The sequence below is a fragment of the Lichenostomus cassidix genome, chromosome Z (genome assembly GCF_008360975.1).
Source record: "Lichenostomus cassidix isolate B80296 chromosome Z, HeHo_3.0, whole genome shotgun sequence".
In the NCBI taxonomy this organism is placed as follows: Eukaryota; Metazoa; Chordata; class Aves; order Passeriformes; family Meliphagidae; genus Lichenostomus; species Lichenostomus cassidix.
The window spans coordinates 41,889,532-41,910,728 of NC_139511.1; the positions used below are offsets into that span (position 1 = coordinate 41,889,532).

At 40.6% G+C, this 21,197-nt stretch overlaps 1 protein-coding gene, 1 long non-coding RNA gene and 1 other non-coding gene across 5 annotated transcripts in view; 2 read left to right on the forward strand and 1 right to left on the reverse strand.

The window, feature by feature from the left end:
- The window catches only part of HAUS6 (HAUS augmin like complex subunit 6), a 20,581-nt gene extending 5,739 nt beyond the window's left edge, over window positions 1-14,842 (forward strand). For all 3 annotated transcript variants that reach the window (XM_085042761.1, XM_085042759.1, XM_085042760.1), the window contains exons 6-17: window positions 1,897-1,962; window positions 2,086-2,137; window positions 2,337-2,510; window positions 3,112-3,293; window positions 3,897-4,023; window positions 4,592-4,667; window positions 6,474-6,561; window positions 7,807-7,885; window positions 8,550-8,735; window positions 9,594-9,729; window positions 10,076-11,053; window positions 14,382-14,842. In XM_085042761.1, coding sequence (XP_084898887.1) covers window positions 1,897-1,962; window positions 2,086-2,137; window positions 2,337-2,510; window positions 3,112-3,293; window positions 3,897-4,023; window positions 4,592-4,667; window positions 6,474-6,561; window positions 7,807-7,885; window positions 8,550-8,735; window positions 9,594-9,729; window positions 10,076-11,053; window positions 14,382-14,395 — 2,158 coding nt within the window. In that variant the 3' untranslated portion in view covers window positions 14,396-14,842. The remainder of the gene's footprint in view (window positions 1-1,896; window positions 1,963-2,085; window positions 2,138-2,336; window positions 2,511-3,111; window positions 3,294-3,896; window positions 4,024-4,591; window positions 4,668-6,473; window positions 6,562-7,806; window positions 7,886-8,549; window positions 8,736-9,593; window positions 9,730-10,075; window positions 11,054-14,381) is intronic.
- LOC146424773 (small Cajal body-specific RNA 8) lies at window positions 7,607-7,737 on the forward strand. The gene has a single exon (XR_014847121.1).
- On the reverse strand, window positions 14,685-18,361 carry LOC146424774 (uncharacterized). Its single transcript, XR_014846860.1, has 2 exons — window positions 16,056-18,361; window positions 14,685-15,153 (listed from the first exon to the last, which is right to left on the reverse strand). It is a non-coding gene; the product is annotated as an uncharacterized LOC146424774 (long non-coding RNA).
- Between the last annotated feature and the right edge of the window lie 2,836 nt (window positions 18,362-21,197).

A 21,197-nucleotide genomic window follows, 5' to 3' on the forward strand; every position in this document is an offset into this window, starting at 1 on the left:
CAAGTCTCACAGACTGGAATACTCAGTATGTACTTAGCCCCAGTCCGCATGGGTAAGGTCAGTAACCTGGTGTCTGTGCCAGGAATCCATGGCGGAGGAAGCAACAAAACACTGATAGCAGAAGAGGGTAAAGCAAAGGTTTGACTGCTTTCATCCAAGAGTACAGGGATACTTACCTGGCATAATTTCAGAACAGCTCTGACATCTTTGTGAAGACAGAAGGCTAGTTGAAGGGGTGAGCCCAAAGAGTGATAGTGCCTCAAAATTGTAACTAGTCCATGACTAAAGTTCTGCAGTTGATGTTGTGTCTTCATAAGGGATATAGATGACAGGCGTGAATGTAAACCCACCAAACTTGCAGATGGTGCCACACTGTGAGGAAGGAAGATAGACTGCAGTGGGGAAGCCTTTCACAGAGAGACCTTGCTGGGTTCGGAGACTAGCACAACAGAAACTGTGTAGTGTTTAAAAAAGATCAGTGTGAGCTTCTGCACCTGAGAGAATAGTTCCCAACATCACCACAGATTTGTGGTTGATTAGCTGGGGAGTAGCTCTGCTAAGAAGAATCAGAAGTGAGAGTAGTGTGGGGCCACAAGCTGAGCACGAGTCATTGTAGTGTCCTGGTAACCAAGACCAGCAGCCTACCATCGTGTATCGGAATAACCACTGGTCAGCAGGTGGTAGGCAATTGTATCATGCATCACTCCTATTTCTTCAGTTTTACTCTTCTCTCTCCTTTACACCTGTGTTACAATATTTTTATTTCAGTTATTAAACTGTTCTTATCTCAGCCAATGAATTTTACCATTTCAGATTCTTCATATTCTGCTGGGGCTGGGGAGGTGGGGAGTGAGTGCGTAGCTGTGTGGTACATAGTTGCTGGCTGGGGCTGGCAGTTCTAATGCCACGTGTCAAATACTGTGTTCAGTTTGATCAGCCCAGCTGAAGATGGAGAGTGAAAGATGGGAGATAGTAGCAGAGGATTGCCGTGGATTAGAGGGTTGCAGAGCATGAAATGTATGAGTAAAAGCTGTAGAAATTGGGTTTGTTTAGCCTGAAAAAGACAATGCTAGGGGTTTAATCACAGTTTCAGTATCTAAAAAGTAGTTGTCGAGAACATGGGGGGACTGTTCGCAAGGATGTGTGGTGACAGGACGAGGCAACAGGCTCAAGGTGTTTAGGGGAAAATTCCACCTGGATTTAAAAAAATATCTTGTGAGAACAAACTGAAAAAGGTTGCCCTGAGAAGTGTAATCTCAATTCCTGGAAATATTTAAGACTTGGTTTGACAAGACTATGAATAGCATAACTAAAGGCTCTGCTTTCAGTGGAAGGCTCAAAAATACAATTTCCAGAGGTCAGACTCCTAAACATCTCTGATTTCTGTAATTCTGTGTCTCCTGTGACTGTGTTTGGGAAATATTCCTGCTGTTGTTTACCATTTGAGTGATATCCTTCAACAATGTAATTCTTTGTAGGTTTTCTTTTTTCATTCTTGACAACGAGTTGGAATTCTGAAGAACCTTTGGAATTCAGCATGGTTCAGGCACCCAGTGTTTCTGAAAATCATATTACTACATTTTTACATGTTTAAAATGTCAATAAAAGCACTTTGACAAAAGAACTTTTGTGGTCCCACTGCTTGTACTCCAGTATTCTGTTCTCTGGTCTTTTGAAAGTGAAGGACTTGGGTACTGTAGAGTTGCTGAATATATTTTTAATTGTTTATTTTGTAATTGATATTTTATGTTGATAATAGACATTTCTAGTAAATTATTGTTGCTGGATGTAAGAAACAACTGTCTTAGTATGCAGATTTGGAAAAAATTAGTACAATTGGCTAGTTACTGTTAGCAGTTCTGATCAATCTGTACTAACTGATAAATTTATTCCTAGGGTTTTAATTAGAGAAATAGAATGGATAAAGTCTGAATATGCAATAATGCAGAAGCAGTCTTGCAGGTATGTGTTTTTCCTTGTAACTAAGTTAGGATATATGAAATAGATCACATGCTCAGTTCTATGAAATATGAACTATAACTTCACTGTAGTCCACTTGAACTTTTGTTTTGCATGTGCATATAGGATGAAACAAAATGACCAAAACAAAAGTGACACAACTGAGAGAATTCAGAAGGTGAGCATTTTGATCCTGCTGTGTCGGTGTGTTGAATTCTAACATTTCTGCAACACCTACTGTCAGATACTGTTATTTGCCCTTGTCTACTTGTGGTTATGCTAGCACTTTCATGTGCCTTCATGCTGTTTTGATACTCAGTCATTATAGATATTATGGCAAACATTTTAACGCAGTGTTTTTGTACTTTCCTATTAAGGTCCGCAGTATGTGGACACTTGTAGTGGAAATGCTTACGTCTCTGAAAAAGGAAAAGGACATTGTGGATTTTGTACTTGAAGACTGTGTTCATCCGTGTGTTTTAGATGGAACTGATGTTGTTTTGAGTGTTCCAGGGTTGTTGGCGTCCAGAGTTGAAAGTGATATAAATGGAGTAAGTGTTTTTTGTCCTTCTTGCTAAATTGCCAAACTGCTTTTATTTAGTCCCCCAGGAATGCAATTCAATACCTTAAAAAATTAAACAAGTACTTGATGGATTATTAGAGATGATTGGTAAAGGATGCATAAAACATGTCTAATTCATATGCAGTAATTTTTTATGATTATAATGCTGTTTTGTATTTGTTACGTCTAACCCATTAACTTTATCAGTTCAGTAATTACATTGATAAATGTGCCTAATTAGTGCTTGACTTTTTTGTTGTTTAGACATTAAAACTATGTTGACTGGTTTAACCAGTGCTTTGACTAACTGGCTTTTGTTTCCAGCGTGTAGTATATGGTGGTGTTCAGTTATGGCATTGGTATTGTTTGTGTCATATCTTTTGGAGCAGTGGTTAAACAGAATACCTCATTGGTTGAAGTTCTCTTGGCTTGTATTGCTTTAACCTAGAATACATTTTTTGAAAAATGAAACTATCAGGAACTGAATATAAGTATAATATGCACCTGGTCCGACTACAGAAGACATAACTTTCTGACATTGGTACTGTTCACTGATTTTTTTTTTTTTTTCTTGCTTTCTCTACTTCAAGTTTTGTACAGGAAATTTATATGACTATGGAAAACTGAATTTCCTAACAGTTATTCAGTTACTAAATGAAGCCTTGACGATGTTGAGAGATGAACATTGTCCACGTGAATTAAAAGAACTTCACAGAATTGAGGACGTGATTACAGTCTGCAAGAAATTACTGCAGGACTTGAGCACAAAGAGGTAGTTGTTGGGAAATTTTCTCTGACTGCTTGTTCTTAAATTGTATGATCATGTCTACTGGAGTCTTTACGAGAAAAATGGTGCAGCAAAAACATGTTAGTTCAGTCTTTTTCCCGTGCCTCTGGGAAAAATAATATTTGTTTTGGTTGTTTATATAACTTTTTATTGAGTTTCTTCTCGAGGTAACTTCAGCTTTTTGCCTTCGTTTCATTAATATTTTAGTCTCTGTTCCTGGAGGCCTCATTTGCTAGCTGATTTAATTCTTGCTATTTTTTTTGGTCTTGTTATGTTAGTAAATTTAAAAATTTTAAGTTTTAAAACTTTATCTGTAACTGTCTTAGGGAAGTTTAAAGTGTGTATCTCGTTTGTGTATATGTTTCAGTGTAGTTCTTCCAATTCTGGTGTAAGAAACATGAAGACTACCTAGCAGCAGCTTTGTGCATTTTGAATTTCAGTTAGTTGTTAGTGTATGTATGAATAAATTGATATATATCAAAGGTTTTCAGGATAAGGGAGAACACATAATACTTCCCCTCTTTATGCAGAATTGTTATTTCTACCAACAGACACGTTATCTTCATTTTCTATGTTTATATGTTACAGTCTAAGAAGAAGGCAAAGGCATTGTGAGCAAAAGCTGTCTATTTCCAGAAACCAGGAAAATTGGGATTCAAAGTGGAAATCGATTCTTGGCCAGTGTCCTTTGGATTTAATCTTCATTGATGGTGTAGTAAGTAGTGTTAATTTTATCTGATTCTGAGGAAAAGGATGAAGGTGAGGGAAGATGTAGGTCTAAACTGGTGTGTTCTGTTGCAACACTTCAGCTTTATATGTAAGGTTAGGGGAGTCACATGGTGATTAACTCACCTGATTATGCTTTAAGAAGTAGTCTTTCTTAAAGAGAATATATTTGACTTTGACACCTGATGTATTCACTGGCGATGGGGGATGGAACTGTCTTGTCAAGATGATACGTCAGCATAAGAGCAAGCAGATTGGTTTTTGTTGTCTGTCTGTCCCCCTGTGGAAGCTGAGCATTTGTATGTTCAGTCTGAACACTTGCTGAGTTCTGTTTTCCCCTTTTAAAGTGATACATTTGATGAACGAACAATAATTTCCATTCTGATAGTATTATTGACAGAGGTTATATACCCTTGCCTAGCTACCCAGCAGAGAGAGGAGAAACTTGAGTCTGACAGCTGGTTTGCAGAAAAGCTATTTTAAGTAACTATTTGTTAATTGCTGTTGATAAACTGATTTTTTCTGCCTGCTTGTGTAACCCTTTTTTCATTTGAAAGGAACCAGCTTTGCCCCTCCAATCTTCTAGTTCGTCAGATGAAGAGGAACACAGTGTTTTTAGTTCATCATTTTCAGGTGGGTGAACAGGAGAAGCTTCTTCTCCTTCTCCCCCACCACCACATTTGTTCAAAGTTACTTGGAGTCAAAAAGGCTCCCTTCTTGCATTTGCAGATGGTGTTTGATAGTCTGTGGTACTTGGTTCTGAATGACTTTGTAAAAATTGCCTTACATATTTCAACTTTGTAGTATATTGGAGATTCTCTGAAGCTTGGCAAAAACTCAGGCCTGAGCTGTTTGGCATTTTGTTGTTCTTGCACAAAAGGTGTTGAGACAGATGTCCATGTACAAAGGTTCATTCATGTATTCTAGTGAATACATTCAGTCATAACAGTAAAAGGTATGGAGGAGTGAAAAAGAGAGAAAGAAGGTAAAACTTTGCCATCTAGGAAAAGAAATTGAAGGTGTCCTCCCAGGTAACTGTCTTTCCCTGATGCATTCTGAAATACTTAATTCCTTAGTCACTGTGCCATTTGATCAGGACCTCACTTGGTGTGTGTTGGTTGCTTTCTGTCATTAGGTTAACTGTGTTGATCAGAGCTCACTTTGATTTGGCGTGGTTGGTGCATGTGCTAATTGGCTGATGATCTGATGATATTTTACTGAGTAGTTCTTAACTGACCGACTGCTGACTGTCGCTAGTGTAGAGTTATAAGTTAAGAGCTACAAAGCAAGGGGGAAGACTGCTTGAATGATGTTATTTGCAGTCCCTTCTAGGAAAAATGGCGTAGCAGAGACATACTGGAATTTCAAGATTCAGAACAATGGTAGGAAGATCCTTTTGGTTATAAATGTGAAAGTATGGTTCCAACAGTCTGAGTGTATGTGGGTATGAGGCTAGAAGCTGCAGAGGAAAGGCCTCAGAATTGCAAATGGAACATGGTTTGCCTTGCAAATTTGAAAGATTGAAGCACTGTACAATGATTCCATGAACTGATAGTATTAGAAAGCTTGAGATAAATTGATGCCTGTGACATTCTCTCTACTCTGTGGTCAACATGCATTATTGGAGAATCCAGCCAGTAAAAACTTCTGAACTTCTGTTTGTTAATAGGGTCAACTCCAAAATCAAAATATTGACCTCACCTAACTACTTGAAGTGAGCTTTGATTTTTGATGTGTTTTTGAGGTGAATGCAACAGGAAATGCCATTTCTCTTTGCAGAATCTAAAATTTAGGATTAGTAGAGAACAACTGAGGTTGAACTTGGGCTGTTTATTCAAGATATGCCAAAGCTGGTAATCACAGGCAGTCCTTGACTGAAGTGTGTGTACCTCCAGTAATGTTAAAAACATTGACTTATGTAACAATTACTTATGCAAAGCTTCACCTTGCTTGGACTGAGGCAGCAGGAGGGATGAGTATATCCACAGAGATATTAATTGATTATTGCAGTTGGCGTAAACGTTGGTGGAATTGTGTTTTGTGGAGTTGATGTGCTACACAGTTGAGATGTATGTGGAGAGGAAGGGATAATGATGTTGCTGGGATTGTAGTTCAGAGGAAGGTGGAAAGTCTGATTGATATGTGCAGGGCAACAGATAGAATCATGCTTTTTGAACATGTGTTCAGGAACAGCAGCAAGAAGTGCTGGCTGCTAGTGGCATCTGTGGTTACAGGTGCTATCTGAGCAAAAGGATTTATAACACTGTCCTGCTTATGTGTTAATCTGTTTTTCTTGATGTGTTCATAAAGTCCATCCAGAGAGTAGTCTTCAGAAGTAATGTGAATCAGCTGTGTCTCATAGAAAGCCTGAGTGAAGAAAGTGGAAGCAATAAGAGAACTTTTGACTTGCTTTTCTAAATACTTTAGACACTCTTCAAGAATGCAGTGGGAACGGTGATGAAACCCTGATGGATACGATGTTAGAACGCCATGGGAAAGACAGTGAAACCGTGAAGGATATGACATGGTATGGACCTCTATGGCATGCTCAATACGAAATTAACAAAACAGTAGAAAAATTAGCAGTTTACTTGTTGGACTTGAATATTTTGCATCTCTTGAGTATTAGTAGAGTATTTCAGTAGCCCTAACATGTGTCAACTGTCTGATTTTGCGAGACAGTCCTAAATTAACTGCTGCTTTCTCCAGCTGATGACAGATTGATCAACTGGCTGCTGTTGAATAGGATGAGTTTTTTTCTTGCTTTTTAACTATATTCTAAGATTTAAAGAGACAGGTGGAGAGAACAGAAACTGTTTCTCAGGCTTAACCTTATCTGCAGGACTTTTTTTCCTTACTCTTCTTGAGAGTTACAGTCATGTTGTTCTGTAGCTACTCTTCCTACAGTACCAGCAAAGGATAGAGCACAGAACAATGATAATCTAGAAGGTTTTTTTTTCCCTTTTTTCATTTGCTTTGTTCAGGAATATTTAATGACCTTTTCAATAATGCTGTTTTTCATAATATGACCTCTACAGATGCTTTAAAGTTCCCTACAAAAACACAAAGGGGGAGTTAGCAAAGAAATGCTTTCCATTCTTAGACATCAGTAGATGTAGTTGCATGTAAGTCTCAGAGGCTGTCAAAGTAGTCAATAATTAAATCCTAGATTTTTTTCAGTGACTTCATACAGTGTGGAGACTTGTCTGCTTACGAGGCTACAGACAGGTAACAGCAAAAACATTTTAAGGTGTGCTCTTTCTAACAAGCGAGGACTGTGCATTTTTGAGAAGCTATGCAATTAGCACTAAACTTACCAGAAGTGATAAGATTGAAGTTTTTGGTAGTCAGGTAATTGTTAAATATCAACAAGTTTATATAGTAACAGACCTATGGATGCCGGAAATGGTTCAGACAAAGACTGTGCAGGAAAAAGAGCATTGTCCAGTCTGCAGAACACTTTCCAGTTAACTTCTATTGTAGAATGCAGAAGACTTGTTTACAAATGTATTGAAAAATCCCTTCTTTTTCTGTGTGGTAATCAATGGCAAAGTTTATTAATTTATTATTTTTGGGAGGCTGATACACAACTAGGGCTAAATCTGCTCTAATTGTCACACTGTTCTCCCTATAGTAAAATTGCTTTCTGATGACCGGGACGAATTGAGAGAAATCGTAACGGACAGATACGGAGCACACAATATATAAGAGCCTTCTAAGATTTGCATCCCAATTGTTTGTCTCTAAAACTGTTGTGGTTTTCGTTTTCTAGTCTCTTCTTCTCTCCCTCCTTGGGGAGCTCATCAGTGCCATCGTTGTCAGAAACATCCAGAGACCTGTTAACTGAAAATGTAATTTTCAATCTTTGAAATAAGTTAAACTTATGACATGTCCTTTTCCTATGGGTTGAAACCTAGACTTTGAGGGAGAGTGTTGTGGGGCTTTGGTTTGTTTTGTGGGGTTTTGGGGGTGTTTTTTTGGCAGTTTTTGAGCCATACTTTTTCACATATGAGTCAATCTGGCAAAACTGTAAAAGCTAACTCTCAGTGACTTCATTAAGCTTTAGGAAAAGATAGTAGGAAGTAGGTGCTCTTGTATGTGTCTTCCTGTATAACATACAATGTGTGACTGATTCCCTGCTTGCTGAAACAGTCTTTTGGATGTGAGCAGTAACTTTGTTTCTTAAGCTGTGTATGAAATTTAAGGGTTAAAATGTGATGTAAAAGAAACTTGGATGTACAGTTGTCCATTGTGCAACTGTTCGCTCTGCTGTGTTCGGGGTAGTTGCAAATGACCTATCTTTTGTTGTATGTAACACCTATCTTAGTGACTGCTTAGGTCCTACTTTGAATACAGTTGTAAAAATATTTTGTATTAAGTTAGAATTCAAGACTGAAATATTTGTTGTTGACTAAACACTGGGGCCATTGCAGTTCAGAATTTGTATAGCACTTCATGTTAATATCCTGATGCTTGAATTTAAAACTACTTAGTAAATCATGTTTATTCCTCTAGAACTTGCGTACTGAAACTTGTGTAGGAAATAAAAAACCTGCGCCTCCAAAAATCTTTAAAAACGAAAATAAAGAATTCCCCACTTCAGAAATGGAGGAGAATGCAGGTGAAGATGTTATCCAGCCAAAGTCTCCTGTGAAAAAAGAAGACCTTCTTGAGAAAGCCAGAGATGACCTGGCAGAAGAGGTTAGGAAGTAATTTTTTGTTTGTTTTTAAGTAAATGATGACGAAGTCCAGAGAACAAATCACTAATTATATCAGAAAGTGTCTCTTGTAATCCATATACATCAAAAGTTACTTTTTTCTGCTAGATAGTTATCAGAGTAATGGATTTTTAGAGTGGACTGCCTGATAAAGTACACACTGAAAGCATGGAATTACTGCAGGTATCATACCTAAAAATCATGGTGAAATGAAAAGCGTATTCAGTAGAATCATGGTATGATTCTACTTCAGTCTATGAAGTGCACTGCATATGTTCAGAAACAAAAAAGTGTTGAATTCTTAAGTTTTACAGTTAAGTATTTAACAGGGACTTGGGCATTTTAAGCAGGAATGTAAGTATTTCTTCCTTTAGGTATTTTATATAAGATTTGACTGAGGAATTCCTTCAGAAGAGTTACTGTAAAATGTGCCACATCTTGATTTGGAAAGTAAATGGCATTTTTCACTGAAATGATACAGTTATTTTTCATCTGCTAAAATGTTTGATTTATGCGGTTATGTCTCTAGTCTTGATGCTTATGCAATTCTTGGCTAATATCTTAAATATATTCTTTCTGAGCACACTTTCTTATTTGAAAGGTGGATTCATAGATGGTGAGTGAACTGAGAATTGAATTGTGATTTCAGTCCCTTACCTTCATTATGTGTTTGTAGGATACTATGGTCATTGTGAACCTAAGTAGTAAATAAGATAAGATACGATGTTGCAAATTCTCAAGGTGATTTGTAGACTGAGATTTATTTTGAACCATAATTGACGGAAATTAAGAGGTTATAATTTTGCTTTCTCAGAATTTGCCTTTCTCTAACATCCCACAGGTTGCAAAGTCAGTGATGTATGAGTCATCTGACAGTGGTGTAGAAAAAGGAATGGCATTAGATGATCTTATTAGCGCACTGTCTTTTAACCCATTTTTAACAAGGAAACAAATACCCCGAACTCCAGAAAATCTGCGTAAGTTTGAAACTTTTTATAGTGCTCATTGATGAGAAATGTGGTTAGTTCATTGGCATGTCACACAAGAAGAAAAAGAGAATTATTTCAGTGATGTTGTGTGTTCTTCTGATGGCTCACTCTATAACACAAAACAGTAGACCTAGTAAGATGTGAATACTGTGAATTTGATTTAAGAGGTTTTTTTCTTATGTAGAATCCCATTTGTGTAGAGGAAACATAAACAATATAAAGCAGCTATATGTATTCCTCTTGGATTGCTTATGTCACTGAGGGAACAGAATAAAAGTACATTTGATTGAGAGTATGAACGTATTAAAATTTTACCTTGTTTTGTTTCATTTAGTTTCTGAAATTAGAAACTCGTGGAGAAAAGCTATTCAGACTGAGGGCTCATCAGACATAGAGCTGTCCTCAACTGAATTGGTGACAGAAGAATCTTCAATGGGTGCTACACCCAGTATGCAGGAGGAGATGGACTCTACCCTTGTGTGCTCCAAACCTGCATCTCCTCCCATGTCAGAAAAGAAGTCTCAGTTCAGTTTTGTAGAATCTAGTCCCCAGGAGCAGGTGAGCGTAAGCCATACATTTGAATCTTCAGATTCAAAAACATCTGGAATTGAAGAGAGTGAGAGAACTGAATCAGAGGAACTAGATTGTTCTGCTTTGAATGGAAGTTCTGTAGAAGATCTAAGCCAGACTTCGCAAAATGTAGAGAGGAGCATGAATATTCCAGATACTTGTTTGAAAAGCAATAGTAGAACAAATACACTACCTTCAGACCACTGGCGCAGTTTTCTAATGGATGAGGCGCTGTGCTTGAATATATCTTCGTTAAATTCTCTCAGTCATGAAACTACTGATATGGGGATATTGGATGAGACACTTCCAGAATATGATAGCATAGATGCCAGCATATCTGCAAGCCCAGACTCCATTTTTTATACAATGGACAGTGCAGATTTAACAGGTAGCTTGGAAAATAATCAGGATATTAAAAAATCGGACCTAGATACCCAGTTTCTATCCAACTCACCTGAAGTTCTAAAAAGGACTGCATCTCAAAGTGAAGAGGAGCTGAATCAAACACCTAATGGAGATGAAGCTGAAAGTTACAGATATGAACTAAGTCCTATACCAGAAGAAAGAGAAGGATATGATGACAGTCCTTTAATGGATGAAGGATTTACCAAGATGCCATTGCCAAACTCTTCTAATGGAAGCAAATATTCCCTTTCGTCTTTGCTGGTATCCTGTCAACAGCTGGAGGAAGTGACATGTATGGTACATGAAGTCCCATTAGACTTACCACATAAATTGAAGGGTAAGTGTCTGTTCTTTATCCATCAATATTTTGTCTATTCTGTCACTGGCTGTACTACCATGAATAACCTCTGAGTAATTGAACTGTCCTGTGGAAGTGGAGGAAAACAAATTATTTGTATGCTTGTTTCTCATGGAGGATGAGATAAAGAAAAGGAAACATGCTTCCTTTAGTTCTGTAGTTCTGTCAACACCTTTCAAGTATGAGAAAAGATGCTCATTTGACTTTCTGTGGTAATCTGCAGTTGTTTAAAACAAAAAAAGCCATAAACTGCATTAACTGCAATCTGCAGTTAGATTTTGAGTAATCTCAAGTTAAATTTTGAGGATTCACAAAGATAGTTTGAAGTTGTGTGTTTACTCTGAACAAATTTTGGCTGTTTAGAAATGTCATAGGTCATTGGAACTTTTGTGAGTTCAGTAAGGTGTTGACAGAACTGTCCTGCATTCCAGCCTGCCTATCCGCTTACCCCATTTACAACAGAAATGTCAACTCTGTCAACTCTGTTTAATGAGTAGTGCAGTGTTTAGTTACATGTGAGGTTAAATTATTAAAATGCATTAATAAAAATGAACTAGTAATGGAAGACTTCTGTGAAAACAGATGATATGCAGGGATGTAGTCAGTCAGACCATAGCCCACTTGGTATTGAGTCTGGCAAAGGCATATCAAGGAGAAGTACATCAGCAGGAAGGGGAAGATTAGGGAAATTGTGGGGCCATTGCTGGAGCAGATGGGTGTCCTGGTGATGGGAGACACAGAGAAGGTGGAATTACTGAATGCCTTCTTTGCCTTAGTCTTTACTGTTGAGGCCATCTGTCAGGAATGCCAGACCTCAGAGGTAAGAGGAAGGCTGGAGAAAGGAAGACTTCCCCTGGTCATAGCGCGTTGGGTTAGAGATGAGCTAGACAGACCTAACACCCATAAATCCACAGGCTCCAATGGGATGCATCCATGGGTGCCAAGGGATCTGGCAGGTATTGTTGCTAAGCCACTCCATCATCCTTGAGCAATGGAGAGCAGGAGGTGCCCAATAACTGGAGGAAAGCCAGTGTTACTCCCATCTTCAAAAAGGGCAACAAGAAAGACCCAGGAGACTACTGGCCAGGCAGCCTCACCTCTATCCCTGGAAAGGCAGTGAGTGGAACAGATCACTCCGGAGATCATCACCAAGCATGTAGAAGAAATGTAGGTCATCAGGAGTAGTCAGGATGGATTTACCAAGTAGTCAGGATGGCCATTGGGAGTAGACAGGAATTCGTACTTTACCAATACCCTTCTGTGATGGGCTGGCAGGATGGGTTGGCAAGGAGAGAACAGTGGATGCTGCCTACTGTTAAAGAAACTTCCCAGTCTGACCATTCATGAGACTCTCTAGGACTCACATTCCCAGGGTCAGACACTTTCACTGTTGGGAGTAAAGCCCCTTCACTGTGGGTGGCACCAGTGAGCCGATGGGTGCCCTGCTTGACTCCTTACACAGCCCACACTCACATGCAGTCAGACCAGGTTTCCTTACAGGTTCAACCCCACATTTCCCATAGCAGTGTCTCAGTCCATAAGGCCATTTATTCATGGTGCTGTAACACAGTAACAGCTCAAGCTGGCGCCTCTGAGGAGGACCTCCAGCAAAGGAGCCCAGGATCTTTTACACCCTCAGTCAGCCCACACACAATTCTTGCTCTTGTTCCTGAGTCTTCAGTGCCTCTCCCCCCTCTCTGTGTCCATGCACCTAGCTGGTGCCACCGCTCTTCATCTCCTTTGTTATCCAAAAGGTTGGCAAGTTCCCAGCTCCTGATGTGTCTCTCAGTGTCCATTCATCTGGCTGCTGTCACCCATCTTCATGTGCCTTGTCATCCCAAAGTTTGTCAGTTCAAAGCCTCTTGTCTCAGTCTCCCACCCAGAGCTCAATTTACATCTCAATCAGCTTGCGTGTCTAGCTGCCTGGACCACATGTATTACTCAACACTACCTTAACTTCAGTAAGGCTTTTGATATTGTCTCCCATAACATCCTCACAGGTAAGCTCAGGAAATGTGGGTTAGATAAAAGGACAGTCAGGTGGATCAAGAACTGGCTGAAGGCAGAGCTCAGAGGGTCATGATCAGTGGAGCAGAGTCCAGCTGGAAGCATGCAGTCAGTGGTGTTCCCAAGGGATCACTACTGGGTCCAGTCTCATTCAACTTGTTTGTCACGACCTGGAGGAAGGGATCAAACACACTCTCTGCAAGTTTGCTGGTGACACTAAATTGGGGAGTGGCTAATCCACCTGAAGGCTGTGCTGCCATTCTGTGGGACTTTGATCAGCCGGAGGGTTGGGCAGAGAGAAACCTAATGAGGTTCAACAAGGGCAAGTGTTGGGCCTGCAGCTGGGGAGGAACAGCCCCAAGTGCCAGCACAGAGCAGCTCTGTGAAGAAGGACCTGGAACTTGGTGGATCACAAGTTGTCCAAGAGCTGTCAGTGCCCTTGAGGCCAGGAGGGCCAATGGTGTCCTGGGGTGCATCAGGAAAAGTGTGGCCAGCAGGTCAAGATGAGTGATCTTCCCCCTCTACTTGGCCCTAGTGAGGCACATCTGGAGTGCTGTGTCCAGTTCTGGGCTCCTCAGCACAAGAGAGACCAGGAGCTGCTGGAGAGGGCCCAGTGGAGGACCACAAGGATGATCAGGGGCCTGGAGCATCTCTCTCATGAGGAGAGGCTGTGGGAGCTGGGTCTGGTTAGACTGGAAAGGAGGTGACTGAGAGGGGATCTCCTCAATACATAGAAATATCTCAAAGGCAGGTGTCAGGCAGATGGGGCCAGACTCAGAGTTCTCAGTGCTGCCCAATGGTAGGATGAGGAGTGATGGCCATAAACTAAAGCTCAAGAAGTTACACCATAACATGAGGCAGAACTTTTTTACAGTGAGGGTGGCAGAGCACTGGAACAGGCTGCCTGGGGAGGTTGTGGAGTTTCCCTCTCTGGAGACATTCAAAACCCAGCTGGCTACATTCTGTGTCACCTTCTTTTGGTGACCCTGGCTGGGCAGCGGGGTTGGACAGGATGATCTCCGAAGGTCCCTTCCAGCCTTAACAATTCTGTGATTTAATGAAGTACTTGGAATTTAATATAACCTAGTCTCAAGGAGTGGTGAGATCTATAGTTTGTGCAAACTTGCTGCAATACAGCTTTCGTTTAAAAATGCGTCTGTTTTGCTGGCAACTGATTGCAGCAGTTATCAAAATCAAAGTACCATTTCATATGCTTTATTAATGTATGTGAAACAACGTCAATATTTCTGTCTAATAGTTGAATATTATAGAATGCAAACTAATGTGTTCTCTCTTTCAGATAAGAACAGTTGAGTTAGAAGCTGGACACAAAGAAACCTTCATCACAGCATGGAATTTGTAAAGCAGCATAACCATAGCAATGCATTTATTGTTCACTTCAGTGCGTAGCATCTTCTCCAAGCATTGTGTGGATTGGGAAGTTGCACTCCTTTTTCTAGTGGAGACTATTCCAATCTCCTTGTTTAAGAGTGTCAGTTGCCTGCTCTATTTCTGCCAATTTCATGTCATCCACAGTGGCCTTCTATGTACAGCCCATCATTTACATACAGAACTATATATTCATTTTTAAGCATGTTTGTAAAAATAGTAGATTTTCAGTACATGGCATAATCCTAGAAAATGGAAAAATGAAATGTCAAAGGAGAAATAGTGAAATATGTTAATTTGTTCCTAGTCCTCATGTCATGCCCCTCCCCAACCCTCAACCTAACAGATAAAAATTGTACTTGGTGCTCTGCATTCCGTTGCATTAATTTCTCTTGCTGAGACTTTGGATCTATATTGCCATCAATTCTGCCTGTTGATAGAGGCTGTTCCCTCTTTCACTGGGGTGCATTTTTTTTAGCTGTCTTAATGAATAAATGCTTTTTGCATTTTTAATGCTTTTAAAGTTACAAAATTTTAGGACTTGTGGTACTGTTAATGCCACTTGGTTTTTAACAAGTGACATGCGCTTACTGTGCTGTGAGGTGACTTGTAACAGAGCCTGTGATAAGGTGAGAAAGTAAAAGTTGAAGTTCCAAGAGGTAAATTTCATGTTAAGTACTTGTCTTAAGTACTTGACACACTACAGGTGTCTGCCAAGAGAGGTTGAACCCTCCCTAGGACAGAGAATGTGATTTTTCCCCTCCCTCCGAATTATTTAATTTTGAAAAATCAAGGGCTTTCAGGCAAAGGTATGGGGAAGAAGTAATATCAGTTCTTTACTAGTATCTATAAACAAGCAATAACAATAATAGCAACCACAACTAGAACCAGAAACCAATAGCAGATGACTTGTGAGCTGCCGAGCCTTTTCCCGTGTGGTGTAATCACGGTTGCAAGCAGCAGGGGCGCTGTTGAGCTCCCGGCCGGGCAGGGCAGGTGTGATGACTCCTGAGCGGCTGCAGGTGGCGCTGTGGCGCAGGGTCAGGTCAGCCTCAGGCAGCTGGATGATGGCGGACAGGCTGAAGAGCAGGCAGCCAGGCAGCTCGGAGCGGCAGAAAGCAGGGCAGCAGGGGCAGGCGCCGGCTCCCTCTCGGCTAGCAGCGAGGTAGCAAGGATTTCTGCAGTCACAGCAGACACCGCGGTCTCGTGCGGCAGAGGGCAGGGGCAGGCAGCAGAAGCAGCCGGACTCTCCCGGCGGCAGCCGCGAGGGAACGCAGCCCGGGGAAACGTGCCCTTCCCAGTGGGAAGAAAAGTTGAATCAAAGCTCACCCAGCCAGAAGAAAAACAGGGCACAGTTGGATTTCCTCTGGTAGCAGCTGGAAAGCAAAGAGAGCAGCCTCACCCCTCAGTGTCCGAACCACGAGAGAGAGTTCCCAGGGCCGGCTCTTCCCTTACCGTGCCCTGCCCAAGCACGCCTTTTGTCTTTTACAAAAGACTTGATGGCTCTAAAACACCCAACTATTTGTTGCTTAGTAACAGGAATGGGAAGAAATTCCAAAGGTACTCAACCCCCGACAGTACTGACTCCTACCCTAATATGTTTAGCGTTCTGAAGCATTGTTAAGTAATGTAACAGTTTTCTGTTCTGGAATATCTTTCTCCTTTTTTTCAGTTGCATAGGTTTCAAGAAGAAGCTATACCTGTATTTGGCGTCTTCCTTATAAAGCAGAATTTGACAAGCTCTGTGAAAATATGTGGGTGGTTGAGGAAGGTGTTGTATGTATAATGTGGCTGTGTACATGAGCAGATAAGAGGGAAGTGCTGTTTAATATCCTATTTACATGATGGTCACGCAGTGAATTGGCTGGTCTCCTGGTCTGACAATTGGCAAGTGCACATCAGTCTCCGTGTAACCAGGGACAGGAGAGAGGAAATGGCCCAAAGATGTACCAGAGGAAGTTTACCTATTAGGAAAAATTTCTTCATGGGAAAGTATAAAGTATTGATACAGGCTGCCCAGGGAATTGTGAGGGCACCATCCCTGGAAGTGTTGAAAAAAAACTGTGGATATGGCACTTGAGGGGACATGGCTTAATGGGGAATGTAGTGGTGCTGCTCGGTTGGTTGTTTAACGTGGTGATGTTAAAGGTCTTTTCCAGGCATAACCGTCCTGTGATCCTGTTAGCACTTGAGCTGTTGCTTGCCTGGAATGGGCCCATCTGTGTTCTGTCCAGGCCTGGGCTCTAGAGCCTTGGCACTGGTGACTTCACAAACATTGCTAATGTAGATAGATGAGCTTGTAGCTCTAAGTAAGGATGTGGATAATACCTTGAATCACAGCCTGTCTTAAGAAAAGTTAAACTGCATTTTGTGTTGCTACTGCATTGACAGTTCAGGATTAAAAAGTGACGGTTAAGAATTTTGAGTTTCCTGTGAAGACCTGGCCTCGCATTTTGAAGTATGCATAAAAGTAGAGTCTTCACTCATTGTAGTAGTGTAACATTATGGTTTTTGTATTATAAGTAGGAGCGCTCCTGTCTACTGGTTTGTGTTGCATACTTGGGTCATTTTTGGTTAGGTGTATAATGGAAGACCATCATAATTAGTTTGAAATTCTGCATAAAATTCTCATATAGGACAGTAGTTTACTGATTAGTGAGGAGAAGTTGAGAACAGCAGGGTGTAATGAACAGTCAGAAATACAGCTGTTGTATTTCTGTGACTTCTTGAAACCTAGATGTTTGCTGAAGATAAATACAGTATTCCTAACATACAGTGTTAAATATTTTAAGATACCTATCATGAAATGCTAGGAAGTCCTTGCCCATTAAGCATAGGGAAATTAAGGTTCTCATGAACTTCGTAATCAAAATATTCCTCTGTTTAGCTTCCTAAAAGTATATAATTTGAGCTTCTGAAGTTAGGTGCACTGTATAATTAGCTGAAATACACAGTGCAAGTACCTTGCTTTCCAAAGGAGAATGTGCCGTAATTTTGTGCAGCACTGCAGAGCAGCCAGTATTTCACAGTTTAGATTTGCCTGTCATTAGCAGGTAAGCTCCAAGACGACAGGTTTATGAACTCCTGTATTCCTTGGTCTCTCCTTGTCTTTTTTTTATTTTTGTGGGAGTTTTTCTGTTTGGTTTTCTTGTTTGTTTTGTTGTTGTTTTTGTTTTATTGGTTTCATATTTTTTGCTTTGGAAGACTATACTAAGGCTTTCTTGCCAAAGCTTATATGCACTGATCACAAAGGTAAAGTGTCTGGAATATCTTTCCTCCAAGTACTGTAATATGTATTATATCATGAGCAACGTTACAGGCTGAGATGGTTGGGTCTGTTCAGCCTTGAGAGGGGAGGACTAAGAGGACACCTCATCGATGTCTGTGAGTACCTGAAGGGAGGGTGTCAGCAGATGGATCCAGGCTCTGCTCGGTGGTGCCGAGCAATAGGACAAGAAGCAGCGGTTACAAACTCATGCACAGGAGGTTCCTGAACATGAAGAAGAGCTTCTCTACTGTGCAGTGACCGAGCACTGTAACAGGCTGCCCAGAGAGATTGTGGAATCTCCCTCACTGGAAATACTCAAGTTCCATCTGCATGTGATCCTGTGCAACGTGCTCTGGGACGACCCGGTTTGAGCCAGGGAGGTGGGACCAGATGACCCATTGTCACTGTGACTGTGGTCACTTCCAGGCTGACCTGTTCTGTGGTAGTATCAAGTGCTACAGTGTCTGGTAGCAGCACATCCAATAACTAATCTGTAGATGTAATAAAGCATAAATTGCTCTAAAGTTACATACAGAATAGCATAAAACTTCACAGTCTATGCTTTGTATGTTCTATCTGAACTGAACATACATCAGTCTATTTTTATTGAAAAATAAAGCGAAAAGAACGTTGGACTATCACTAGTTCACTGAGTTGAAAAATGCAAGTAATGGGAGGGAATCAGAAGGGTAAAAACTAGAAAGTGGTTTGAGCCCCATACCAGCTGCTGTGAAGAAAATCAACTCTATGCCAGCCAAAACAGATTAGGGGAAGATGGGATGAATAGGGGCTTAAGTAAGAGTACTTAGATTGAGTTCGTCCAGAGAGTCTTCTAGCAAGTGTGCATTACATTCATGGCTTGATAGTTCTGGTTCAATCTGTGTTGCATCATCTGGAGAAACAGGCAGAAATTACTCTATTGGTAGCTATGGCACAACACTATGAGAGCTCTGTTTTACTCCCTGCAGTGCTTAACTTCAGATGGGCTAACTCCAGTGGGGCGTTTGAAGGCAGCTCTTCTGCAGGAGGATGCTTTTCAGACTATCCTCCCTGGTGATACATACCTACGCTGCAGTCTATGTGAAGCTGTTCAGCTGTGTCTGACAGATTGTGCGTGGGCTTACAGCTGGAGAATTCTGTGTTTAATTGACAAGCAGGACAATTGCAGAGAGTGAGTACCTTTCTGTCTCTATTCTGGGTATTTTATCGCTTCTAAATAATGTATTACCTTGAAGGGTGTTTTTCTGTGGCACCAGCAGGGGTTTCTGATTCATTTATATGCAGGCAGTCATCCCCAAACATGGATCTAATCCACAGTCACTCATTTATATATTTCTGGTAGTCTGTTTTACAGCTGCATACATTCTAGTTTGTACGGAGAAATACCAGTCGGGGAAAGCTGTAAGAACATTTTGTCATGTTTATCGTAAAGTACTCCAGGAGCCAGGGACACAATCATTTCACTTGTGTTTGGACATTATTAGTTTAAACAGTTTATTTACACACTATTTTTTTTCTTTTGAAGTAGTTGAGTAATGACACAAGTAGAAACAGTCATTGTTCCAAGAGGCTTTTAGACTAAAATCTAGTGAAAAATTGTATTGACCCACTTACTCATCCTGTTGAGATCCCTCTTAATGGCAACACATGCAATGTTCTTCTTCCAGTTTTGTATTATGTGCAAACTGCCTGCAGGTTCCATCTCATTATATAGGTAACATATAAAGAATTATAGTAGCTTTTACCCGATTTCCCAGTCATTGGGATCACAGCTGGTAACGGCTGGACTTTGTGCCACTGGTCACAGCTCAGCACAGAACATTATTAAATTTGCCTCATTGTCCACTTAGTTGGCTTGTATTTCCATCAGTTTGTTGATGAGGTTGTAGGAGACAGTGCCAAAAGTCAAGATATGCAACATCTACTGCACTGTCCTTCATCCTACAGAACACTGTACCAAACTCAGTCTTTTTGTAGAAGGCTTCCAGTCTGGCTTAAGCATGATTTCCCCTTCATGCTGACCACTACAAATGACCTCCTCCAGCTGACTTGACAGCCAGTGTCTGGAATTGATTTTTCAGGATTATTTACTCAGCCATGGTCCCAAGGATTCAAGTTGAGGTCATCCTTCTAGCCTTTCTTGAAGGCAAGAGTGATGTTTACTTTCTCCCAGGTATAAGGAACCTTTCCTAGTTGTCACAACCTTTTAATGATAGAGAAAATCACCTCAAAATTACATGGACTAAGTCCTGCATTGTTTGTGGGTACTCCATGGACCTGAGCATGCCATTTGTTTAAGTGTTTCGTAACCTATTCCTTGACCCAGACTTTTCCATTGATCTCAGGGAGCTGGGATTGCTGAAAGCTAGCCATACCAGTAAAGACCATAGCTGAGACTAAGATTCAGAGGTCACATCCTCGCTCTTCAATGTAGTTCAGGCGCTCAGGGAGCATGAACAGCCAGTTCCTGCAAATCAAAACTGTTGATCTTGAAGAATGATGCAAAGTAGTGATTGGTGTGAGCCAAGAGTAATTTCTTGGGGGTTGACCAGCTGTGTTGGCTTTCATTTTAGGCAGATTTTCTGCAGTAGGAGGAACAGCCTCTGTGTTAATGCTGGTAAGCATTACTCAGCATTTGTCTCTAAGGTCTCTTCCTGCTGCTTATCAGGTTTAGATTTGGAAGCCCGTATTAGGCATCTGTTTGAAAAACAAAACCATTGTTTTTCAGTTAGTGGGGAGTGCTAGTGGTTAGAAAATCCTGACTTTATCAAGGACTTACAGTTTAATGCTCTGGCAGTACTTTTAAAATTTATTGTGTAAGTAAGAAGGCTAAATATTTTTAATGTTATTTCAAAATAAAAATTTTAAAAATATTTACTGAACAGAAAAATAGAAATGTACTAAATTGTAATGCAAATAGATTGAAAAGGATACTGAAGACACCTTGTCCTTCTGACAGTCCAGGTTATTGCAGGTGGTCAATATGGTAAAGGGTCACCTAAAGGGGATTTATGAAAAGGATCCTTAATCCCTGTGAGATCACTAACCTTGTTTCTCTCTAAGTCATTACTGCACAAGTAATACCACATTGTCTTTCTATGGGAAAGAAGTCCAAGATAATTGGAGCAACTATTTACCGTTGTTTAATGTCCTAAATTTTTCACTTTTTCACCAGAAGATGGCAGCAGGTTGATGTTAGTGACAAATACTTCCACTTACTGTTGGATGAATGTGGAGATACTGTGCTAGATACTTGGAAATGAATAACTTACCAGAGCTGACACCAAGAAAGGCAGCACTGCAAAGTGTTACATATCAAGCCTTTGTGGGTTTCTAACTCTGCCTGGCTGCTGGCCTGCAAGTCCTCTGCAAGTCCTGGCCATTGCTCAGTAATGTCCTTTCACTTGGCAATTTTTCAAGAGTGTTTATTTTGGAAGAAAAATCAAAGAAGGTAGAACT